At 41.6% G+C, this 27,089-nt stretch overlaps 1 protein-coding gene across 1 annotated transcript in view; it reads left to right on the forward strand.

Moving 5' to 3' along the window:
- PPDPFL (pancreatic progenitor cell differentiation and proliferation factor like) overlaps positions 1-26,413 on the forward strand; it is a 158,030-nt gene extending 131,617 nt beyond the window's left edge. The window contains exons 2-6 of the mRNA XM_070044033.1: positions 19,904-19,996; positions 21,172-21,249; positions 21,352-21,435; positions 21,755-21,822; positions 25,183-26,413. Coding sequence (XP_069900134.1) covers positions 19,904-19,996; positions 21,172-21,249; positions 21,352-21,435; positions 21,755-21,822; positions 25,183-25,212 — 353 coding nt within the window. The 3' untranslated portion in view covers positions 25,213-26,413. The remainder of the gene's footprint in view (positions 1-19,903; positions 19,997-21,171; positions 21,250-21,351; positions 21,436-21,754; positions 21,823-25,182) is intronic.
- The last annotated feature ends 676 nt before the right edge of the window (positions 26,414-27,089 follow it).

Here is a 27,089-nt window from a genome sequence, read left to right on the forward strand (position 1 = left end):
CTCTTAACTAACAGTGAATATATTATTGATACAATGAACCAGTTCAATTCAGTTGAAGGGTAAAGAAATGACAAGGCTGGTGGAAGGAAAACTCAGAGGACTTGATACTTTGAAGTCTTTTAAGATTTAAGAACAGGTCTAGGGAGTCAAATGGGTAAGAAGTTGAAGGGATGGGGGTTATAATCAGAGGGGGGAAGCTTGGGTTAGTGATTGTGGAGCAGGGTCTCCATGCCATAGTGTCCTCTCCGTGGGGTGAGGTGTGAGCACAGTGAGGAACTGGGGGGGGGGGGGTGGGCAGACTCCCTGTGCAGCAGGAGGTGATGGGATTATTTGAGGATTTTGAGATTTTGATTCTCTTGCTGTTTATTATTTTGTACAAAGAATGACAGTAGAATTTACCAGGCAGACGTTTGGATAGATTTGAGTTTTCTACCATGCTGTAGTTTTCTCTTTCTTTTGGTAAGTCTGTTGTTTCACTAGTCAATTTTTTTTTTAATCTGCCTTACCATCATGAAGTCCTCAAGGGAGGAAACGAATCTCTGCCAACACAACTACTTTTTTTCCTCTTTTTCTTGAGAAATATTTTTGGAACGAGATACCTAGAAGGGAGGTTGTAGGTATTTTCCATCTTTCCATAGATGCATGTAGCTTTTGCTTTTTTAAAAAAACAGTTTTATTGAGGTATATGTTTTACATCTCATAAAATTCAGCCATTCAAGGACTTTTAATAATCTTGCTGAGTGCTGCAGCCTCCACCAGAAATCGGGCTTGCTTACAGCGTTTCCACACTCCCAGTAAGGTCTCTCGTGCTCCTGCCCACACCCGCGGCTCCAGGCAACCCCCAATCTGCTTTCTGTCTCTAAGTTTCCCTTTCATGGGCATTTCGTAGACAGGGAACCACACCATATGCTGACTCTCGTATTTGCTTCTGTCACTTCACATAACTGTCTCGGAGGTTCATCAGTCTCGTAGCATGTGTCAGTACTTCATTCCTTTTTATTGCCAGATAATATTTCACTGTAAGGATACAACAAATTATTTAGCCATTCATCAATATGCTAACGGGGAACAGCTTAGAGCACTGTTTTGGGAACACTCTTTTCTAATATGGGCATTTAAAGCTAGATTAGAAGGCTAAGCCCTGTTTCAGTGTTTATCATAAATGCTGGTATGTTGTATTTTCATTCAGATCTACGTTGGCAGTTCGTTCACCTGTGTGTGGTGTGTGCTGTTTAGCAATCTATTGTTTGATTTCCAAATATTTGTGCTTTCCCTAAATTACCTTCGCTTTTTGATTTCTAATTTAACTCCATTGTGGTCAGAGAATATACTTTGTGTGATTTCAGTCCTTTTACCTTTATTAGGACTTGGTTTATGGCCGAGTCTAGGGTCTGTCTACTCTGCGACTCTTCCACGTGCGCTTGAAAACAATCTGTTCTAAGGTGTCTGCTCCTTCAAGCTGGTGTTCCTCTGCTATAACTTTGCCAACTGTTAATTTTGCCGTGTGTGGGACAGAGTGTCCTGTTCCTTTGTGTGTCTTAAAATGTCTTGGTGAAAACTGGACGTTTAGATATGTCAACTGAAAAAAAAAAGCATAACCTAAAAGTTGAGAAATACGTTTTATTCAGTGGGCTTTCTGAGGACTATAGCCCGGCAGGCAGCCTCTCGCTAGCTCTGAGCGTCGGCTCGAAGAGGTCAGGGAGGAACCAGGCATCTCAGGTTTTCTGTGCACGGGAAGAGAAAATCTGCTGTGATTTTAAAATCTGCTTTTAAAATCTGCTGTTTCCCTGCTTCCTGGAGCCTTGTCTTCCACTTTCTCAAGGGAGCCACAGTTACTTATGATCTTATTTCCCAGAGACATTTTGTCCACGTAAGAAGATTTATTTGGTGCCAACGTTTTCATCGGTCATTTTACTCTAGACACCTCACTCCGTCCTGATACTTAACAGCTCATGCGGCATCTATGCATTGACCTAGTTTTGTATAATGTTCACAGTCTGGGTTCGTCAGCAGATTCCGAGAACATTTCTGGTGGGAGTGCTGCCGAGGGGATTTGCAGCCGTCCAATGGCAGCAAATCAGGAGATATAACACCCGTTTGTCTCATTAGTGATACTGAGTTTGATCACTTGATAATCATGTCACCATTTTAAAAACACCTTTCTCACTTCGTGGGCATCTGTAGGGGGCTTTTTGTGCAGAGGGCAGGGAAAGGAAAACGTCTTCCCTCTGCTCCCCTGGGTTCAATGACTGGGGCCTGCAAATCAAACTGATATAAGACAGATTAGCAATAGAGTTAATAGTTTTAATCGTTTTAATTACGTGTGTGCACAGAGAGTAAGCGGCTGGAGCTTGGGGCCTTTTGTGGCATCTGACGCTGCACAAAGGAGGGGCATTTTGGACTCTGGTCGGGGAAGGGAGGTCAGTTACCGGATGGGGTCAGGAACTGTGTGACAAACAAGAATTTTTTAGTAAGGTTTGTGATGCAGATTTGAGCGTGTGCTTTCCATGAATATCCCTTAAAAAAGGAAACTTAGGCTCTGTTTTCAGAGCTTCTCCTGCATCTGCTGTTTCTCAAAATAATCAGCTTAAAATAATCCTTATGCCAAAGAGGCATATTTTGGGGGACATATTCTGGTCCCCTTCAAGGGGGGCCATTCTTGATTAAACGAAAGCAAAAGTATCCACCCATATGTGAGCGTGTGACTTTACATGTACATCCTTCATGGCTGACGGGTGGTGAGCTGGCGGGTGTGCGTCAGCCTGGCTGCAGCGACAGCTCTCAGCTGGCCAGCCTGGGGGTTTGTGACAGGGCAGGGGCTCACGAGAGGAGACTTAGGTGCACAAGCACTTTCCAAGGCTCTGCCTGGGTGTAGTTTGCTACGGTCTCATACAACATGATATATCTAATCAAGTCAACACTAATATTAAATATGAATGGAGTAAATAATCCAATCCAAAGACAGACATTGCCAGAAAGGATAAGAAAATATTTAACCGTGCTCTCTAGAGAAGACGCCCTCAGATTCAAATGTGTGTAGAGGTTGGAATCTAAAAGATGGGAAAAAATACAGGATGCAAACAGCACCCATAAGAAAACTGGAGTGGCTACACAACCATCAGACAAAATAGACTTTAAAACAAAGACAGATGTTACTGGATATAAAGACGGAAGTTTTATTATAGAAGTGGTCCATCCATGCAGAAGTTATAGGAATTATAAATATATATGTACCTACCAACAGAGCCTTTATAGAAGAAGTGAAAGCACTTGACAAAATCCAACGCCTTCTTATGATGAAGACATGCCACAAGCTAGACATGGATGGGATTTTCCTCAACACGATAAAGGAAATCTATTAAAAACCCCACAGCGAACATACTTAGGATGAGAGAATGGCTGTTTTTCCCGTAAGATCAGGAGCAATACAAGGGTGTCCACTCTCCTCACTTCCGCCCAACGTTGTATGGAGGTTCTGGCCGGGAAATTAGGCGAGAACAAGGCATCAGGGTTAGAAAGGAAGAATTAAAACTGTCTCTACTTTGAGATGACATGATTTTGCTCCTAAAAAAATCCTAAGGAGTCCACCACAAAATAATTACAACTAGTAAACATGTTTGGCAAGCGTGCAGGACACAAGATCAATATACAAATATCAGTTGTCAATATACAAATAGTCTGTCTGTGAACCATGTGAAAATGAAGTTAACTTCATATTAGCATCAAAATGAATAAAATACTTGAGAATAAATAAACAAACAAACAACAGACCTACAAAACGTTTACTCTGAAAATTACAAAACATTTTTGAAAAAAAGAAAATCCCTCAATAAATGGACAGGTATTTTACTGTGAAACCATTAAAAGAAATATCTATTTGCGTGATATATCTAAGCAAATGTCTGAGGACAGAAGATACACTTCCTAGGGCTGGAGGGCTTGAGGGTCGGGGATGACTGGTAACGAGAAGAGATGGTTGGGGACAGTGCTATAAAGTGGACCATGGCGGTGGCTGTACAACCCCGTGAATACACTAAAAATCATTAAACAGTACACTCTGCATGGGTGAATTGTGTGACATAGGAATTGCATCTCCCTAAAGCTACTATGCATTTTTTCTATATTATAAAAAAAGATCCCTCTAAACTAAAAATTTTTAGTAAGGAAGTGTTATGTATAAATAAAAAAACTATTGAATATTTATATATAGGGTTATAAACTCATGCTGGGAACATGCTTATTTTATTTAAAATGGTCTTGAAAATTTGAAAAGTACAGGAAACTTAAAATACATATGATGAACATAACTTGTAATTTCTCTCTTCTCTCGTGCTCTGCACTTTCCAGAATAAACTAGGAACCCGGATCAGGGATGCTATTCTGTCTCAGGGTGTCCATGTCTGAATTATTTTTTCTGAATACATAAATAGATTTAGGAACAAATGGAAATCTCAACTGATACCAAAAAACAGCACTTGAGAAAATCGACACGTTACCATGATAGGAACTCAGGACGGCCTGGGCTAGAGGGAGGTCTCTTCGCCCTGGTAATCATCAACCATGGGAAACCACAGCTGACGGCGTACCTGATGGCACATGACTGAGGGCTTCCCCTAAGAACAAGGACGCAGGGCCTGAAAATGCGTTTCCTTAGCACCCGGACGCGGCTGACCCACAGACCTGCATTTGGCAACTTCCGTAAGATGAGAAAAGAGTAGAATTTCTCGATTTCACGATTGAGTCACAGTGTTGATCCTGATTGTAATTTATTCACAACCTACTAAGTTCTGTCAGGATTTAAATTATGTCCTAAGAGAAGGGCAGATGTACTCAGATGGAGACTTTGTCATGTGTTTCTGCGTTTCATCCCATGGGGGCCCCTGCCACCGGCACGGGAAGCCTTCCCTCGGGGTCCAGCCCACCCAAAGGTCCTTCAACCACTGGACATGGCCAAAGGAATCAATTCCAATCCGATTTTCTTCCAGTTAAGATACGTTTTGGTTTTGTTTTTTAGTTTATTTTGAACTTTAAAAATCTTCCTACAGGATCAAGGCTGTGTTACAAATGCAAATATCACACCCAGGCAGGTGCTGTAGGGCTGGCGTCCAGGGACCAGAGCCACTTAGGTTCAGATGGAGTAAACGCAGTCCTTCCCACTGTTGGGTCTAATCCTGGTACATCATTGCTTTTGAGGGTCGTTCAAGGGAGACCGAAAGAATAGTGAAATCTTCGCAGGTACATCACATCAGAAGGGATGGGAGTTTTGTATAGAAGGAATGGGCTCCCCAAACACTTTGCAAATTATTTTCAGCTTATCAGCTGGACGCACGGCAGGCTTAGCAAAACCGCCAGGCCTGGAGTTTCCCTGTTTGCCTTTAAAACAAAGAAGTAACTACCAAGTGGGTTTCAGCTGGATGTCACTGCTGTGACGAAGGCTGTCCCAAGTGTTTAATACGAAATCATCTGTCCTTCAAAAGGCTGGAGGACAGTAACATTTAAAAAGTAACCATTTTCCTTTTACGTTTTGGTGTATTTATTCTTTTATTTTGTTGTAATCTCTTGATGTATTAAGAAATCCTAAATTAATTGATTCCGATGTTAAGCAGCCCGGTGATATGTTTTCTGGATGTATTGTTTTTTGTTTATTTATTTGATGTTTTGTTAAAGGCTATAAAATACCAGCTTTTAATGTTTTCCCCTAAAGCTAATAGTTTTACTGGGGATTCTTAGAAAAGAAAAAACTGCTACAGTCTATTATATTTATAAAAGATAAACTGTATTACATTTTTTTAAAGCATTGGCATTTTTTGAAAAATCTGAGAAATGGAGAAAAAATCTGTTACATTGCTATTAGCAGGCTAACAAAGCCTTTGTTAATTTTTTTTTTTTTTTTTTTTTTTTTTGGCGGTACGCGGGCCTCTCACTCTTGTGGCCTCTCCCGTTGCAGAGCACAGGCTCCGGACGCGCAGGCTCAGCGGCCATGGCTCACGGGCCCAGCCGCTCCACGGCACGTGGGATCTTCCCGGACCGGGGCACGAACCCGTGTCCCCTGCATCGGCAGGTGGACTCTCAACCACTGTGGCACCAGGGAAGCCCTAAAATTTTATTGTATTAATTTTCAAACTTCTTTCTATGCACAATTCATACATGTTGAAATAATGCTGTCCAGGCAGAATTGTGTTCTGCTCTTTCCTTTAGCATCGCATCCTAAGGCTTTTCCTGCTATTCAGTCACCCTCAGGATCATAGTTATAAATAAGAACACAAGATTCCAACATGTGGACGGATCCTAATGTGTTTTAGTATCTTCTGTCTCTGGAAATTTTGTCCTTTCCAGATGTTCACTGTTACAAATGATGCTACAATAAATATATTTGATGACGTAGAAAATAGTCCTGGCAATAAAATTATTAGGCCACAGGCTATAAACATTTTCATGGCTCATGATACAAATGTCAAATTTCCAGATACCAAACTGAAGCCATCTGTGTTCAGAGATGCAGCTTGTGGGCAAGTTCCTGCAGCCACACCACCGTCCGTGTGGGACAGTGTTGCTTTACTGCTGATGCTTCTTTAGTATACAAAAAATGCATATCGCCGTTTAAATTTTTATCAGATTCATTTAAGATGTCCAAGGCCATCAGCTAGTAGCAAAGTCGAGAATAGAACCCAGGTGTTTCTGATCACAGGGCTTATTTTATTGAAATCCATGCTGTATTTCTTCTGTGATCATTTCTATCCTCATGGATGAAATTGAAATAACAAACCTCGCCAGGCTGTGACAAGATACACGAGGTGATATGTGTGGGGCTTTAGGGAGGGTCTAGGGCATGGAAATCCCTCAAACGATGGCACTGATTATTATTTTTGTGTGCAGCCCACTCTCATGAATATGTATATTTTCAATTTTCTCTATTTGTTCCAAAGAAGTTAGAAGCCCTTTGTTATAGATCTCTTTTATTATTATTTTTATTAAAAAATTTTTTTAACATCTTTATTGGAGTATAGTTGCTTTACAATGGTGCGTTAGTTTCTGCTGTATAACAAAGTGAATCAGCTATACCTATACATATATCCCCATATCTCCTCCCTCTTGCGTCTCCCTCCCACCCTCCCTATCCCACCTCTCTAGGTGGTCACAAAGCACTGAGCTGATCTCCCTGTGCTGTGTGGCTGCTTCCCACTAGCTATCTATTTTACATTTGGTGGTGTACATATGTCCATGCCACTCTCTCACTTCGTCCCAGCTTACCAATCCCCCTGCCTGTGTCCTCAAGTCCATTCTCTAGTAGGTCTGCGTCTTTATTCCTGTTCTGCCTCTATGTTCTGCATAACCATTTCGTTTTTAGAGTCCATATATATGTGTTAACTATGCAATGGAACCAATGTTTATTGAATGTCTGCTCTGTGACCTTTCCCTGGAGACCTCAGACTCCACAGCTGGGCCACGTGCTTCTGTATCCTGCACTTCCCCTCCATGTGAGAGCCCTGCCTCCTGCCTGTGTGAAGTGAAAATATGAACAGACCAATAACAAGCACTGAAATTGAAACTGTGATTAAAAATCTTCCAAAAAACAAAAGCCCAGCACTGGATGGCTTCACAGGTGAATTCTATCAAACATTTAGAGAAGAGCTAACACGTATCCTTCTCAAACTCTTCCAAAATATAGCAGAGGGAGGAACACTCCCAAACTCATTCTACGAGGCCACCATCACCCTGATACCAAAACCAGAAAAAGATGTCATAAAGAAAGAAAACTACAGGCCAATATCACTGATGAACATACATGCAAAAATCCTCAACAAAATACTAGCAAACAGAATCCAACAGCGCATTAAAGGGATCATACACCATGATCAAGTGGGGTTTATCCCAGGAACGCAAGGATTCTTCAATATATGTAAATCAATCAATGTGATACACCATGTTAACAAAATGAAGGATAAAAACCATATGATAGTCTCAATAGATGCAGAAAAAGCTTTTGACAAATTCAACACCAATTTGTGCTAAAAACCCTCCAGAAAGTAGGCATAGAGGGAACTTACGTCAACATAATAAAGGCCATATATGACAAACCCACAGCCAACATCGTTCTCAATGGTGAAAAACTGAAACCATTTCCTCAAGATCAGGAAGAAGACAAGGGTGCCCACTCTCACCACTGTTATTCAACATAGTTTTGGAAGTTTTAGCCACAGCAATCGGAGAAAATAAATAAAAGGAATCCAAATTGGAAAAGAAGAAGTAAAATTGTCACTGTTTGCAGATGACATGATACTATACATAGAGAATCCTAAAGATGCCACCAGAAAACTACTAGAGCTAATCAATGAACTTGGTAAAGTTGCAGGATACAAAATTAATGCACAGAAATCTCTTGCATTCCTATACACTAAGGATGAAAAATCTGAAAGAGAAATTAAGGAAACACTCCCATTTACCACTGCAACAAAAAGAATAAAATACCTAGGAATAAACCTACCTAAGGAGACAAAAGACCTGTATGCAGAAAACTATGACACTGATGAAAGAAATTAAAGATGACACAAACAGATGGAGAGATATACCATGTTCTTGGATTGGAAGAATTAACATTGTGAAAATGACTATACTACCAAAAGCAATCTACAGATTCAATGCAATCCCTGTCAAGCTACCAATGGCATTTTTCACAGAAGTAGAACAAAAAATTTCACAATTCGTATAGAAACACAAAAGACCCTGAATAGCCAAAGCAATCATGAGAAAGAAAAACGGAGCTGGAGGGATCTGGCTCCCAGACTATACTACAAAGCTACAGTAATCAAGACATTATGGTACTGGCACAAAAATAGAAATATAGATCAATGGAACAGGATAGAAAGCCCAGAGATAAACCCACACACATATGGTCACCTTATTTTTGATAAAGGATGTAAGAATATACAATGGAGAAAAGACAGCCTCTTCAATAAATGGTGCTGGGAAAACTGGACAGCTAGATGTAAAAGAATGAAATTAGAACACTCCCTACCACCATACACAAAAATAAACTCTAAGTGGATTAAAGACCTAAATGTAAGGCCAGACACTATAAAACTCTTAGAGGAAAACATAGGCAGGACACTCTATGACATAAATCACAGCAAGATCTTTTTTGATCCACATCCTAGAGAAATGGAAATAAAAACAAAAATAAACAAATAGGACCCAATGAAGCTTTAATCCATTTGCATAAACAAGACAAAAAGACAACTCTCAGAATGGAAGAAAGTATTTGCAAATGAAGCAACTGACAAAGGATTAATCTCCAAAATTTACAAGCAGCTCATGCAGCTCAATATCAAAAAAACAAACAACCCAATCCAAAAATGGGCAGAAGACCTAAATAGACATTTCTCCAAAGAAGATATACAGATTGCCAACAAACACATGAAGAATACTCAACATCACTAATCATTAGAGAAATGCAAATCAAAACTACAATGAGGGAGGTATCACCCCACACTAGTCAGAGTGGCCATCATCAAAAAATCTACAAACCATAAATGCTGGAGAGGGTGTGGAGAAGAGGGAACCCTCTTGCACTGTTGGTGGGAATGTAAATTGATACAGCCACTATGGAGAACAGTATGGAGGGTCCTTAGAAAACAAAAAACAGAATTACCATACGACCCAGCAATCCCACTACTGGGCATATACCCTGAGGAAACCATAATTCAAAAAGAGTCATGTACCATAATGTTCATTGAGCACTATTTACAATAGCCAGGTCATGGAAACAACCTAAGTGATCATCGACAGATGAATGGGTAAAGAAGATGTGGCACATATATACAATGGAATATTACTCAGCCATAAAACGAAATGAAACTGAGTTATTTGTAGTGAGGTGGATGGACCTAGAGTCTGTTATACAGAGTGAAGTAAGTCAGAAAGAGAAAAACAAATACCGTATGCTAACACATATATATGGAATCTAAAAAAAAAAAAAGTTTCCGGAGAACCTAGCGGCAGGACAGGAATAAAGACGCAGACGTAGAGAATGGACTTGAGGATACAGGGAGGGGGAAGGGTAAGCTGGGACGAAGTGTGAGAGTGTCATGGACATATATACACTACCAAATGTAAAATAGATAGCTAGTGGGAAGCAGCCCCAGAGCACAGGGAGATCAGCTCGGTGCTTTGTGACCACCTAGAGGGGTGGGATAGGGAGGGTGGGAGGGAGACGCAAGAGGGAGGGGGTATGGGGATATATGTATATGTATAGCTGATTCATTTCGTTATACAGCAGAAACTAACACAACAATATAAAGCAACTCTACTCCAATAAAGATGTTAAAAAAACAAAACCAAAACCAAAAAGTACCCTCACCTTCCAAAGCAGTTTCCATGGAACCAAACAAAGAATAAGAAAGGATGCATATATACTCAGCTGCTTTCAGGGACAATGTCATAAGTCCACAGTTTTATATTCTGTTTCAGTTAGAACTCTTTTAATATGTTGACTAGGAAAAGCATTCGGGCCAGATACAGACCCCAGAATATGCTAACATGTCTCCACTTGCGGCCATCATGTGCTAAAGATATTCATTCACTAACAAATATTATTGAGAACCCAATACATGCCAGTGTTTGAAGGTACATCGGTGAGAACTGTTGCTCAGAGAAGAAGGAAGAGAGAGGAAGGGACGGCCTGTGAACCCGAGCTGCGCCCACCAGGAGGCTGGGTGACCCGCGGGCAGCGTCTTGCTCCGTGAAATATGTGTCATTAGGCACACGTTGTAAGGATCTCGTGTCACCTGCGGTTTGAAGATGAGGACACTGAAGGTGAGTTACAGAAAATATTTGCCCGAGGTCGTGTTTTCAGAAAGCAAGCTGACCTACGAGTTTCAAATCCCAGCTACCCGTCACTTTCTCTTTCAACTGTCCTGTGACATCTGTATCAAACTCTAAATCAGTGAATGAAATCTCCATCCTTTTTGGTGGATGAAATCCATCTGGCGAATCAGTGGAATATAGGGCACATCTTGGTGATAGACCTTATCTTATAATTATATAAAATGTATAAAATTTTTTGTATATGAAAATATATTAAATGGAAAATAAAAAACATGGAGTAAAAAAGCGATTTAAAATATATGTGTAATTTGGGGGCAGTTCTTCCATTGCACATATTTTGTTATTTTAACTTTACATCAGTGACATTTTGACAAAAAATATCCTAAGAAATATACTAAAGACTGCCTTTAAGTAAGTAGCCCTGCTTAAAAATTAAAGAAATAAAAAGATAAAAATTAAAAAATTGAAAGTTTTGTTTATTGGAAAGCAAATGTCAGAAAAAACCGTCATTCACTAGGGGAACGAAAGTTTATTTTCTGGGGAATGTTGGGTTCTTCACAGACTGCAGGTTCACATCCATTTTTAATGTCAGGCACACAGTGGCCAGCAGAGGGCGGTATGGGTCTACAATTAGTCCCAAACCAATAAAAATTAAGGGAAAATATTCTCACTCCCTTAATCCAAAAATCTATGCTGTAGTAGGTGAAATCTTTAAAAATATTTGTATTATATATATTGGGATCCACGATATTTGATTACTTTATTATGATAACGTATAGGAAATTTTTTTATAAACATGGATAATCTGTGTTTTAGGAAAAAATTAGGAAATGAGTGAGCTTGAAGAAAATGCTCTCTTTGATTTCTACAAGACAAAATCCACTTTAATCCGGCTTTCAGGGCTTCAAGAGGCTTTCATTCCTGACTATTTCTGATAAAGTATATTTCTATGAACAAAACAGTTCTGCGTTTGGTGATTCTAAGCTAAGCAAGTGTGTCGAAAGTTGTAGAGAAGAAAACTGTCATAGCGTCATTTTATTTTTGAAGAGAAGAAGGAAGAAAACAAGAGGAACTTGGTCTCTGTGGTGATTCCTGCTTAGGCCCTGCGATGGGACGATGGGCCGTCGCCGTGGGGTCTGCCTGGGGCTGCATCTCTGCTGCAGTAGCGTCCGTCACCAGCCCCTGGGGGCCCTTCACTTCACCCACTCAGCCCCAACATCTGGAACTGTGTCCTGAGCACAGACACACGTGGCAGCGGCCAGGATTCACCAATAAACAAAAACGGACCTGCCGGCCTGTATGACTCCATCCTCAGCCTCAAGCCTCAAGTTAAAACAGAAAAAAATCAGGTAGACGGCAGGAAAAATCCATTGTTTTAACAGTGTATATGCAGACTGTGTATATGCAGATGTGTATATGCAGATGTGTATATGCAGGTTGATGACGTCAGGTTGGCAGTTATTTGCTCAATATACAGAAATAAGAAACAGTTATGAAACCGGAGCCTTTTACAAACAACAACTTCAGGGAGCATAAGGCAAAATGACAATGGATGGTCGGACCACTTAAACTGGTCATTTTCTTCCTTTAATTTACAGAAATAGCATTTTCATTATATGATAAAATGGACTTCCTCTGTTTTCAACTTTAGAAATCATTATCTTCTGAAGGGTTAATATAAAAATAATTTAAGGTCCTGGATATGTTTTCACCATGGTGTAAAATAACAAGAAATGGTTTGTAGATTGTTTTATATATTTCAGATGATAAACTTAGGTTTCCTCTGAAGTCTGTGGTTGAATCTGTATGTCTTCAGACACTGTAAATAGATTCCAAAGGGAGAAGCCTTAAAGATACAGTTACTCATCACTAATCATCAAATATACACATTCATGTAGCTCTTTTGAGAAGCTCCAAGCACTTCCTTCATAATATTTTTTATAGTTTTTGATGTTACTTAAAGTTTTGAGAAGTACTAATGTGAGACACAGGTTGCTTTTTTTTTTTAATTTCAAAGGTACAAAGTGAAATATTTTCTAATCCAATCACATCTCAGTTTACAAGGCAACCAGTCAACTGGGTATGATTAGAAATGTGTCTGTTCCAAAGGGGTATCATATTTCATTCCAAAGCAGTATCATATTTCAGACCCCAAATCGCACACTGAGTCATAAACATCATTTTATCATAAGACATTTAAAGATTTAACCACCAAAGAGAATCCAGAATGTCTGAAAGTACATCGTTTAAAATTAATGTTTATTATAAAAATAACTTTAGGTGGATCTTACATCTAAATGTGAAATGTAAAGGTATAATACACCTAAATAAAAAAATATCTTTACAACCTTGGGATAGGCAAAGATTTCTTAGTGGGAGTACGAAAAGCACAAAACATAATTTTCTTAAATGATTAATTCGTCTTCAACAAAATTAAAACCTTCAGCCCACCAAAAGACATGATTAAGAAAAATTGAAAGGCAGCACAGAATGGAAGAAAATATTCACAAAGGAGAGAAGAATGTGTTCAAAATTTAAAAAGAGCTCCTACAAATCAATAATGAAGGGCAAACAACCCAATTACAAAGGAGCAATACACTTGAACAGACACTTTCTTTTCAGAAAAGAAAATACGGGGCCCATAAGCACAGGGAAAGGTGCTCAGCATCATCAATCATTAGGGAAATACAAATGCAAAGCATAATTGATACCATTTCACACCCAGTAGAATGGATAATATTAAAACCCCCGCCAATAACAAACACAAGGAAGTCAGCAGTTACTGGGCTCTCAGGTGTCGGAGAGAGTGTGAAATTTTACCTAGTTTAGAAAACTGGCTGCTTCTTATAAAGTCAAACACGTACCTATTCCATGACCTGGCAATTCCGCTCCTAAGTATTTAGCCGAGAGAAATGAAAACACTGATCTACAAAAAGACTTGTAAACGTGTGTTCTTAGCAACTTCACTCATAACAGCTCAAAACTGGAAACCCCGAAAAGTCTGTCTACAGGAGAATGGACAAACACACTGTGATCAAATCACAGAAGGGAATGCTCCTTGGCAAGAAAAAGAATAAAGAATAATAAAGAAAAGAAATAAAAGAATAAACTAGTTATACATGCAACAAAGTGGATGCATAAAAAAAGTGCTGAGTGATAAAAGCCACACACAAGAGAATACTTTATGTATGTCTCCATTTATATGAAATTAAAAATTATATGAAATTAAAAACAGGTGTCGCTAGTCTGTGGCGATGTCATTCCGAGCAATGGCTGTTTTGGGAGGATAGGATCAATTTGGGATGAAGGAACTTCCTGGGGTGATGGAAATACTGTATGTCTGGTTGGAATGGTGCTTACACACGTGTATACATTTACCCAAACTCGTCCATTATGCACTTAAGGTATGTGCATTCCACTGTACATACATTTTACCTCAATACAAAGTAATGAAACTGAAAATAACAAAAACAATGAACATGCATCATTTGAACTTTCCCCAACTATAACTGTTAAAATTTAAAAACAGGTTTGAAAACATAATTATGTTCTTGAGCTTAGATTTGATTGGAGCAGAAGGTCTTCAAAATACCCTACAGGAGGGACAGGAAGGAAATGACTATTTCTTAGCATTTATGCACCAAGTACCGTGGTGGAACTTTTACATACACCATCACGAGTCATGTTTGCAGTAACCCAGGGCAGGTCCTTTGCTGACCCTCCACCCACAGATGAGAGGTAGCGTCATGATGAGGTCACCTGCCAGAGACCAGCCGGCCAATGAGGGAACATTGGAATTCCACCTCACACCCCATCTCCTTTCCACGACACCAACGCCAGCTCCTTCCTGCTCCAAATAAGCCACAGTTGTCGGAATCGCTGTGTTCCAAGAGAAACTCATTTCTGAGAAAACATATGTGTCCTTACGTCCCTCTAGAACTCCTTCCTTTCTCTCTCTTTGGACCACCGTGAAACATTAATCTACCCGATCTCCTTGCATAGATTTGGAGCCACGCTGAAGACGTTCGGGAGAAGCTAAGACCAGAACCTTCAACATAACTCACCATCGTCATTCAAGAAGCAGGTGTCACGTGGATGCCAATGGATTCTCCCAGCTTTCCTCCTAATTTTCTAGGGCAGGTTCCTTTCGTCCAGTGCGTTCTTTGAATGTTGGTGCTGGTGTCACCTGTGTGCGTCTTTCCAGCCCTGGCTGGAGGCCCGTTACCCCGTCTCCTGCCGGTGCCCTGTGTGCTCCAGGCACCTCCATACAAATATGTTTAAAACTGAACTCATCGAATTTTCCTAAAATGAGATGGTTTCTTTGTGTTTTCTATTTGGGAAACATCTCGTCCTGTGAGCCATCCTCGGCTCTGTGGTCCGTTGGTTTCTGAGCCCCACAAACTTCACTCGTTAAAATGCTCATATTACTTCCCTCCTGAACACCCCCATCGCTGTTCTCATTTCCCTACCGAGCCCCCGCCAAGCCTCGCCCGGACCTCCGGGCACAGCCATCAGTGGCATCTGTACTGCAAACTCGTGGTTTCTGTTCTGAAGCCATTGACACATCCTCTTTCTTCCCACCTTTCTTTTACTTTGCTCCTCAAAAGCCACATCTGTAAAACTTTCTTCTACTGTGCTGTTGGCACAGAGCCCTTCGGCTGGATTTCTAAGTGTGGACAGAGCTTGCCCTGGGCTCAGCCCTCCACATCCTTTGCGCCTCTCTGCACACACGTCACCAGGTAACCCCAGGCAGGCTCTTGGTGTTAAGTACCGTCTTCCATGAGTGACATCCTGAACTAGCATCTCCAGCCCCAGCTCTGGCTCTGTCCTGAGCTCTGAATGGCTGTGTCCCTCTGCAGTCGGTTGTGCAACAGGCATCTCAGAGTTGTCCGGATTAGAATCTGAGCGCAGGTGTGACGGAGATTGGAGCACTTCATCCCCCTGGCTCCATACTTTATATATCCCATACTGCTGGGGGAAGGGAGAGAGGGCAGAGTAAAATAGAAGGAAAACGCTAACAACTTCGGCCCTAAATAAAGTGTGGATAAGGGTAGAGTGGTCACGAGGGAATGAGTCAGTGAGAGCAAAGGGGCCTTGGCCAGAATTACGGAAACCTCAAAACATCTGCACACTTCCACTGGTAATCTGAAATGAGTGTGGATTCATGAAGGAGTCCAGAGTTCACCTTCGAGTTCAGGATTATAGACGCAAAACTAGAAGTTGTACCATAGATTGAAGCAATTCTGTTTTCAGCAAAAGTTTCACCAATATTTTCCCGAGATTGCAGGCAACACTACTGTTTTACAAACATTTACTATATAAGCACCTATAAGTCCACAACCTCTGCATGTTTTTGTGATTGAGGGCCTGCGTTTAAACACATACAGAAGTAATACTTTAGAAGAACACGCTGTGACTCACATAACATTAACCGCTTGCGCCTTTCCGTATTTAATTATTTATAAATTGCCTTGAACGACAGATCTTGATTACATAAAACGCTGTTATAATGTCATGATGGATTTGCAATGCAAGTAAGTTTTCTACGGCTCCTGGCAACGGCTTGGGAAAGTTCTGCCAACAGTACTTTTTTTCTCCCCTTCCTTTCTGGTGATGAAATTCATCAAAATACTTTGCCTTCCTTGGCTGAAATTCAAAATCCACTTGAGCTTTGTATCATCTGATAAAAGTTAATACTTCATCTGAAAGTTCAACAGAGTTTATTCTCATAAGAGAAAAAAAAAAACATATGAGAAGTGAAAAAACACCATATTTGGAAACTATATCCTCAATTAGGCATGAAGAGTGAAAAGTACAATAAAATAAATACCACTGTTAAAACTATTCTTTCTTTTTAGGTGTAATTCTCAGAGTTAAAATTTTTATTTCAAGTAAAGAATACACAGTCTAATACTTTCAACATGCTGTGTTCATTTGGACCCTTTGATAATTACCATGAGATGATTAAAATTGTATCTTTCGTCTCTACCTCTAAAGCTCATTGCTTCTCTGGTTTTAATTCTAAATAAGAAACTGTTTTGTCTGAGTTTAGTTGAAGGATCAGTGAAAAAATGACTGCAGTGTACGAAATTTTATGTCAGAAACTATGTATATTCTACTCCAGCAATAGCAGTGCCCAGATTTATGGGTAAAGATAAATCAAAATTGATATAATTCAGGATATTCAATTAAAGAGATAATTCATTCCATGTCTGAAATTAAAATTTTAGCGCTCAGCATACACTTTGTGTCTGGAATCTCACCTCACCTGGTAAGTTGTCTGAGTGATCTCGTGATGTAATTGATGAGACTGATGGTTTGAACAGGTGATGCTCAAGGCTTCCTTCTGCCCCAGAAATGTCCCCATGTGAGTCTCAGTGTCTGTTTCGCAGGGAATCCAGCCGAGGGCAGGGTGCCAGCAGGGCTGGGATTTCAGAGCTGGACCACCCTTCAGCTGGCCAGCAGCTGTCTGAACCCCGTCTTTGGTGATGGGTGGAGCGCCCGCATCACCTGGGAAACTCTTGCAGGTTGATATGGGCCGAACTGTGTTCTCCCAGAATGCACATGTTGAAGTTCTAACCCCCAGGACCTCAGAGCATGATTGCATTTGGAGACGGAGTCTTTAAAGAAGTAACTAAGTTCAAATGTTGTCTTTAGGATGGGACCCTCATCCAATATGAATGAGTTCTTATAAGAGAGCAGATTAGGACACAGGCACACGTGGAGGAAGACCCTGGAGGAAGACACAGAGAGAAGCCATCTGTCTACAAACCAAGGAGAGAGGCCTCAGAAGAAACCAATGCTGCCCCCAGAACTGGGAGAAAATAAAGTATAAATTTCTATTGCTTAAGCCACCCTGTCTGTGGTGCTTTGTTACAGCAAGTCCAGCAGACTGAGACCTAGGGCAACTGTTACAGCCTCTACCTGTGAGGACCTGGTCGGGGGGCCGTGTGGAAGGTGAAGCTCTAGCATCCCTGGCAGTAGATTGTCGGACCTCGGAATGAGCTGACTGCAGCTGGATGTCATTCATATGTTGGGGAAACTCTGTGAAAGGAGGAGAGTGACTATTAACCAGTGTAAGTGGGATGGTAACAGGCAGCATGTGAAGGGTGTATCATCTTCTGCAACCGCCAGGCAGAGGGAGCTGAGGTGGCGGGGGGTAGGACGCTGGTGGCCCCGGTCCACAGCCCTTCTCCAGCACCACTAGACTCCGATGCTGTGAACTGTAAGCTCATCCTTCAGGGACTCAGGTAGGTTTCTTTTCCCGGGAAAACTCACAGGAGGAAGGTGAGGGGAATGGAGGATGATTCCCACCACGGCCAGCACCCACGCAGACTGCGTGCCTTTGGGAAGCACCTGCTGCATGTGTTCATTTGCAGCTATCGTTGTCAGAGGTGCCCAGTGTGTTTAATGTGGCATGTTCAATGGCCTGGATGTTACCGCGTGTTTGAGACCCCTGGCATGCCGTGTGCACACGCAGACATTTCATATTTCATGGCTGCAGCCGGGAATGAGGCAGAGGCGGTGGAGTCGCCCAGGTCTGCTCTCACGCTGCGCACTTGGTCAACCGTCTGACAGCGCAGCATGGTAGGAAATCATCTACCAGCAAAACTCTCTTTCTTGCCACGAATTTCCATGCTCTACAGAGCAGCAATCGGATATCTATCTACTACTTCATCCTTCGTCAATAAACCCAGGAGGAGTAATAGTGTCTCCCATGTGATAAATAGGTCACCTTTCAGAGAGGCTGCAATTGACTTTAATTAGTACTTACTCTTTCTTAAGCCTCCTTTTCTCTTCCCTTAGTGAGGCGTCCGTTAGGTTTGAAGGGTGTCCTCAGAGTAGGGCTCTCTTCTTGTTATGATCGAAGAGAAATGTTTGCATAAGTTAATTCTAGGACAAAAGACTTAGTGAAAATGTGGATGGACCTCACTTTAATACTGAGCTATTGAAAAACGATGTGACTCAGAAAACAGTCGGGTAAAAATTAGTCTCGTTACGTCATGCTTATGGTGTGGAAATCTGAGCCCTGTTATAGCATTTTAATTATTAGCCAAGGATGTAATTCTCATTACCATGCACAGGAGGAATAATACATTATTTTTATCAGATTTTCAGAACACGAACTACTGTATGTGTCAGGTTTTGTACTGGGTGTTGCTAAAGGGAAAACGAATAGGGTACTCCCTGTCTTTGAGAAACTCGCATTCTAACAAATAACTCAATAAAGTGTGAGTAGTGTTACAATAGAAAGTTACAAAAACTAGTGTCAGGTGGGTAAAACCTTGGTGCCGCCAGCCAGGAGAGGGGCGTGGCATAGTGGCCAGGGGTGGTGCAGAGCTGGTGAGGAAAATGAGAGTTATCTCCCACTCACGTGTCTGTGACGGCATCCAGTCCCCCGCAGAGCCCGGCGGGGTGCTGTCCCCAGAGGGGCTACTACCCACCCCGCCCCCATCAGACCAGCAGAGCCGAGGGCAGCGCCACATCCGGGCCCAGTCCTGCCAGGCCCAGGCCCACCTGGCAGGCTGGCACGGGCAAGGGGGGGGGGGCCGGCGTGCAGGGCTCCTGCGGCTCCGCCTGCGGTGGCCTGGTGCCCACCTGCGTGTGCTCGCAGCTCCGCTCTATGCCTTGCAGGCGGTTAACACCCCTTCCCCTGCCGGGCAGCTGGTCTGTCCCGGATCTCGGCCAGTCGGCCCTTCCACGGTGTGCCTTTTCTGAAGAAGCTTTAGAACTACGTTTACCGTAAAGAAAGGTTGGAGAAGGCAGGCGGGTGAGTGATTGTCACAGCTGTGTTCACACTTCTTCTCTGACCTTTAGTGTTTCAGGTGGAGCAAGCTGTAGGCGTTGTTATGGTACTTGGTTATGTATTTTTTTCTTGTCTTTGCAAAGCAATTGCATTTTTTGTTCATTGCAATGTATTTGCAATTTTGTATAAACTCTTTAATTCTCTTTATGAGATTTATTACGTGGTAAATTATGCTGCGTTACACACACACACACACACACACACACACACACACACACTCATGGGAAAAGGAAAAGGAAATTTCAGCATTTCGTCACTGCCCCTGTTTTGCAGGCTGCTGGCCACCACCTCACTGGCCCTGCTCAGGGGACAATGGCATCAGTGCCTTCCATTGGATGCCTCTGGCCCCAAACCAGTATTATCGAAGTAAGTTGTACCAGCACCGGAGGGTACCCCCGGGGAATATGATCTGAGGAGATGTTTGTGGAATATTATTAACCTACGTATCATGTCCTGCTCCGAACTTAAGGGAGAAGAATGACAATTATTTGTGACAGTGAAGAAAACAGGAATAGACCTCATCAGAGACCGATCTGAATCAATGCAGTCAAGCCCCACTGCTTGCTTTAACTCTGTTATGTTACGTCCATGAAACCACTGACACATAAATAAGTGACAATAAGCTTACACTTCATAATTATGTTTTAATTTCATGTACCTTGCATTTAATAGGATATGTTAAAAACGGAAAATTTCACATAAATAAAATACTCATTTCTTAGAAAAGAGGAGTCACGTGACTCCGCCTCAAAGATTTTCTCATTTCCATTTTCTGCTGTGGGTAATAGGTCAGCTTCTACCTGGCCAGTTTTTTTTTTTTTATTTATCTATCCATCTGTGATTATTTATAGCTAAATAGAACATTGTAGCTTCTTAAAGAAACTTCAGAAATTTCATAAAATGAAACAATCATTTCAGAACCAAATTATCATTTAAGGGATGTATCCCAGCATGTAGAAAACTCTTATTTCAAGGGTTGTTTTTAGATAAGAGTTGGACACATTTATTGATTTATTCTTTTCACGGACCATAAATTTACATCCTTAGAAATTATTTTTATATCCTGATCTTTTAAAAGACTTACAGGTTTAAAATACAAGTATGATATGACAAATAAAATGTATATACCGTACAAATTAGTGTATATAATATACAAGAAATATTCCTAATATAGTACAATAATATTCATTCTTCATTTTGTGCTTCCTAAGATTTTGATTTTGATAACATTTATAATATATTTTAAATTCTACATTTAATCTGTGGAGAGAGAGAGAGTTGTCCACCATGGAAAGAAATTTACTTTATGAATACAAATGTAATACGCATTATTCTGGAAGACTTTTAATAGGCTGATAATTTAATCAGATTTTCAATTCATGAATTCATGATCAGGATTAAATGGTTTCAAACCATTTAATTCATATGTTGGGGAAACTCTGTGAAAGGAGGAGAGTGACTATTAACCAGTGTAAGTGTTTATATATAAAAATTTGTGTTTGTTGTTTACTTGCTTGTTTATTATCCTCTGTTTCCTACAGAATCCGGTGTTTCGTCAGGCACCTCTCTAACTGGCTCTGATTCTCTTCACTTCGTAGATGATGACAAATCCCAGCGAGGTATGTCGTTTATTTCTTATCAGCATCACCCTCATTATTTCCCATCGTTTTTCATCTCTCAAGTGTGTTTGATAAGGGAGTAATGTGAATTTTATTTCATAGGGTTACCTGAAGTGGCAGAATCCACCTGGTGGTTTAAATCCTTTTTCCAGTCTGAACAGGCAGAGAAGACCAGTTTGCTTGTGGGTAAGTTTTAGCCTTTTCTGATAAGGATGTTTCCTTTTCAGAAAAGAACAATACGTGTCATAATTATCATGATAACCAATAAGGATAAAACCTAGTTGTCTCCTGGAAGGTAGTGAAGGCTTTGATATGAAGCGTACTTGAGGGTAAAGGTGGGGAAACAGTTTTTCCCTCCTTCTAGTTAAGCATCAGTCAGATCAGAGCACACTTTCTAATTCTATCTGTAGAGAAAAAACTGAAAACTCATATGCCGATTATTATCATGGTTTAGTGGGAATGGATCGGAGGCAAGGTTCTAAATTTGTTTTTCCAATACCTACAGGAACAACAATTATCTACTCCAATATAAGGAATCACAGCTCCTTGGGGAAATGGCTGATCCCAGGACAGGTAAGAAACAGTAAGAGACAAGCCTGGACTATTTCATGATGCCAAAAAGATAGAAATGCCCCTGAGATGATGGGGATGTGTCAAAATGACACAGGAATGAACTGGGTAAATCTGGGACTATTTCAGCAGTAAAATAATGATAATAATAGACAATTGCCTGTAGAATAAAATAAAGTCCATTTATCTATTTAGATATAAAAAATACTTGAATGAACAAATGAGAATGAACAAATGAGATATAAAAAATACTTGAATGAACAAATGAGAGAGAAAGAAAAGCTCTTTCTTGCAGCGGAATTCCAGTTTATAAACGTAGAAGGAATGATGGAGAATCGTTATATGACAAACACACCAGCAACAGTTGTTCCAGGCAAGAATTACCCCAGGGCTCTAAAATAAATGGGCACAAATGTGAGAAACAAGATATCACAGGCTCTCAGAGTATCTCCCCATTAAGTACCTAAGAATCACAAAGGGGAAAAATAGTAACTTTCTAACGGAAAAACCTGTCAGACGAGCCTCAACAAAAACAAACAGAAAACAGTGAGCCAGTTGCTGGCTGTCCTAGACAATCCTGCTAGGTCCCACTGCTGGTCTGGACTGGGCTCTGGGCGCCAAGTACCAGCCAGAAGATGGAATTCGTGCGTTTGGACACAACACGTTTTGAACTACTCTGTCATACTGAATAGCACAGTTGTTATTCTAATGGTTTTTAAAAAGTGACTGTGTTGATTTTTACACCCTTTACTAATGACTAGCTACTAACTGGGGTAAAAAGAGTAAGTAACAATGCAGTCCATAGATTCTAATGTTAAAACATCAGTGTTTTGATACATTTTCCACAGAATCAACTAAAGAGGATACTTTGTAAAATCAAAGTAAGGCCAGTTGTTGAAAAGATGTATTCTTTACTCTATCAAGTATAGTGACTTGAATTATTTAGGTAAGTGTTTCATTTATTTTTCCGGTTTACCTCAATTGTAAAGGCAACTTACAAAGAAGCATTTCTCAGCTAATCACCTTTGACTTTGCAGTTCAGTGGGCATTGTTGTAATAGCTGACTCTCCTAGGCAAAGAATTACTGTTCTTTGTAATTCTATGTAACAGCTAATGGGTGTTCCAGCTGGCCAGCAGACCCCTCTCCTGGTCTTCTGACCTGATCCAGCAGATTCTCCTGGGGCTTTTTGTTTATTTGTTTATCCCCATTGGTATTTCCTGACCGCTGTTCCCTCCAGTATTCAGTTTAGGATATGTTAGGGAAAAATAAAACCAAGGGAACTCGGCTCTGTGTCCCTCCTTGCATCTGAGGACCCCAACCATTCCTCTCTTAGAGACTTCCGGTGCCTTTTCAATATATAATGTCAGGGGTTTTAGTTTTACTTACATCTATTCCATCAGAAGTCTTTCTCTCTGTACTTTTGTCTTCAGAAATTTTCTACTTTTGCTTTTTATGTCTCCATATGAAGTTTGAAAATCTAGCCTTTTCCCCCTTATTTTTTCCAAAATGTTGTTGCTCTTCCATTGTGACTGCATAACTTTCAAGATTAACTTAGGGGGAACATCCATTCCTGTTGAATTAATTATTTCCCCCAAGATTAATGTGCTTTTCCACTGCTCGGGGCTTCATCTGCACCTCAGCTCTGTCTCAAAATTTTCCTCACATCGATCTGCATTTTGGGGGATGGTTGTGTTCCTAGATGTTTTATAATGTGTTTCCTTCCATCTCCGCCTCTCAATGCTTGTGTTTAGTGTGTTGCAGACTAATGATTTCTGTATATTAATTTTCTATCTAGGTATGTTATGAATTCTCTTTTCACTTATAATAGTATTTCAGTAGATTTTTTAAATTAACAATAAACAGTCATATAACCTGCAAATAAATTATTGTTTTACCTTCTACCTTCTGCTTTTTGTATCCCATTTCTTCCTCATGTCCCGTTGTGTCGGCTGGTATATCCAGAGCAGTGCCAAATAACACGACCTTTACAGCTGAACTGCACGAGCTGGGGAGAGGATCTTTCACACTGTGTCCTTGAAAACACACTGACTTGCAACACAAGAACCCTTGGAGTGGCGATCAGGAAGCTTGTTGGGCCTGTGACGGCCTGTGCCAAATGCTTTCTCACTAAGAGGGGAAAAAGCAAGAGACAGCCTTTCAGGAAAGCATGTCTGTATTTAATTGCTTTTTTAAAAGAAAAATGGATGCTAATGGTTTAAGTGCATTTCAAAATCCATGGAGTTAATTTTAATCCATGAGCGTATGACTCAGTTCATTTAATTATAAAATTGATCTATAATTTTCTTCTCTTGTGATATCATTTTGGAGTCCTAATGTTGGCCTTATGTCTTGTAAAGAATTTGCAATATTCTTTCTTTTTCTAAGTTCTGGAAAAGGTTAAAAGTGTTGGCATAATCTTTTCCCTAACGATTTGGTGTAATTATCCAGTACAACCACCAGAAAGTGCAGCTTTTCAGAAACCACGTGAGGTTGCCAGGGGGCAGCTCTCAGAACAGTTTCTGCATGTCTATCCTCACTTCATCATCCTTACCCAGTTCATACAGGTCATCACATTTATTTGCAGACAATTGATCAAAATAATCTCTTGGAATTCTTTTTTTCTTTTAAGTTAATTTATTTATATTTGGCTGCGTTGGGTCTTCGTTGCTGCGCGCGGGCTTTCTCTAGTTGCGGCGAGTAGGGGCTACTCTTTGTTGAGGTGTGCAAGCTTCTCATTGCGGTGGCTTCTCTTGTTGCGGAGCACGGGCTCTAGGTGCGCAGGCTTCAGTAGTCGTGGCTCGTGGGCTCTAGAGCGCAGGCTTAGTAGTTGTGGCGCACAGGCTCCGTGGCATGTGGGATCTTCCCAGAACAGGGCTCGAACTCCTGTCCCCTGCACTGGCAGGTGGGTTTTAACCACTGCGCCACCAGGGAAGCCCTCTTGGAATTCTTTTAATTTGCAGGGCTGTCATACTCTCTCCATCATAATATGCCTTATTTTTAAGTATTTTATCCTTGTTTTCTTCACTGGATGGTAGATATTTGTATATTTTGTTGTTTATCACAAATAACCAGCTTGCATTAGGATTTTTAGTCCTACCCTTTCTATGATGATCTTGAATTCAGAAATATTTTCACTCGTATTAATTATTGTTTTGATTTCCTTGTATTTATTTTGTTGTTCTGTTATTTTAAAAAATTCTTCTGTTGGCACTTAGCTTATTTATTTTCATTCCATAAGAAAATTTTAAATATGGTGAGTATTTTTTAAAAATAAATAAATTTATTTATTTATTTATGCCTGCATTGGGTCTTCTTTGCTGTGAGCAACAGTGTAACGTATTGCTTTCATTTTTCTCTTGCAGCATAAACGTTACCACAAGTTTGGCAGCTAAAGCAACACAAACTCAGGACGTCCCAGTTTTCTGGGGCAGGGGTCTCGGCAGCAGGTCCAGTGTCAGGGTCTCACAGGTGGGCCGTCCGCACTTCTGGAATCCTCCAAGCTGATGGAGACGCTTGGCAGAACTAGGCTTCTGTGGCTACAGGACGGCGGGGCCCCGTCCTGAAGCCGCCTGTAGGCTGCGGCTCCATTTCCTGGTCCCTGGCTCCTGACAGCCCGTGAGCCTCACTCGCTTTGGGCCCCATGCTCCGCGCCCCGGGCGAGCGGACACAAGAGTCCTCACTCAGTCCCGCCCTCATCACAACAAGGCCCTGGTCCCGGCTCTCTGAGGCTCTTTCCCACCAGCTGGGGACGCGTGTCCCGTTGAGAAAGGCGCTTGATGACCAAAGGCTGGATGACGTGGGTGACTGATAAACCTTTTCCTACCCTCGTGGTGGCTGATGGGGGCTCATCCTACTGGTCCAGGTGGTGGCAGAGGGCGCCGTTAGCAGGTTGCTGAGTCAATGACCACTGCTGGTTTTCTCTGATCCTGCTTTGGCAGCGGACAGGCTCTGCCGTCTAAAGTGGTTTGTGCCTTGAGCGGGCGGTGCTGCGTTGGTCCAGCCCTTCCAAACCCCTATCGTGGCTTTAGCCCACTTATGTTGGGGGTTCAGTAATTCGCTGGGATTTAGGGACAGAAGAATGGAACCAGGACCCTCCTCCAAGAAGCCCTGAGTCACGTCTCCTGGTCTAGGACTGTCTGTGTGTCTGTGATGCTTGATTTCACGTGCAATTTGACTGGGATGTGGGGTAGTTTGCGGTTACACGTTATTTGGTCAAACATTATTCTGGCTTATCTGTGAGGGTGTTTCTGGATGAGATGAACATTTTAATTGATAGACTGAGTAAAGCATTTGCCTCTCCCCCATGTGTGTGGCCTCACCTAACACACTGAGGGCCTGAGTGGAACAGAGGACCGAGGAAGAAAGAATCCTCTCCCCTCCTGCCCTGACCTCAGACGCTGGTCTTTTCCTGCCTTCAGACTCTGACTCACATGGGAATGTACGCCGTGGCCTCTGGGGCCTCCAGCCGACCCACCTGCAGGTCCTGGGACTTCTCAGCCTCCATATTCAGGGGGCCAGTTCCTTATTATAAGGAAATAGATGTTAAAAATCCTTTGCTGCTTCTTTTTTTTTTTTTTGCTGCGTTGGGTCTTAGCTGAGACACACAGGATGTTCGTTGAGGCATGTGGGATCTTTCCATTGCGGTCCATGGGCTCCTCTGTAGTTGCAGCACGTGGGCTCAGTAGTTGTGGCGCGCAGGCTTTGTTGCCCCTCAGCATGCAGGATCTTAGTTCCCTGACCAGGGATCGAGCCCATGTCCCCTGCATTGGAAGGTGGATTCTCTACCTCTGGACCAACAGGGAAGTCCCATAAGTCCTTTGCTTCTGTTTCTCTGCGGAGCTCTGACCAGTACAGGACTCTCAGCAGGCTCAGGGGAAAACTCTTACCGTGTGACCAGCTGCTTGTGTGTCTTAACCGGGTGTTGGCCCATCCACACAGTGAGCAGGGGACAGACTACGCTCGGTACTGGGGGTGGCTTGTGAAAGAGCAGTCTTGCTGGGACCCTAAATGCCTCTGCAGTGGCCTGTGCCTGGGTCCTGACCCTCAGGGTTACAGGGTCACAGAAACACCCTTGACATCCTGTGGTGCAGCAAAGGGGTTCATTCAAGGCTGACTCAAGCCCAGGGTCCTTTAACCCTATAAAGTACCCACTGCCTTTGGGGACACGTCTAACCTTGACAACACTCATTTGAGGTTCTTGTTGAGTAGAGAGAAATCCTCCTGAAATATACGAATAACAACAACAACCGAAAAATTTAAAAGAGGGAAG

The sequence above is a fragment of the Globicephala melas genome, chromosome 17 (genome assembly GCF_963455315.2).
Source record: "Globicephala melas chromosome 17, mGloMel1.2, whole genome shotgun sequence".
In the NCBI taxonomy this organism is placed as follows: domain Eukaryota; kingdom Metazoa; phylum Chordata; class Mammalia; order Artiodactyla; family Delphinidae; genus Globicephala; species Globicephala melas.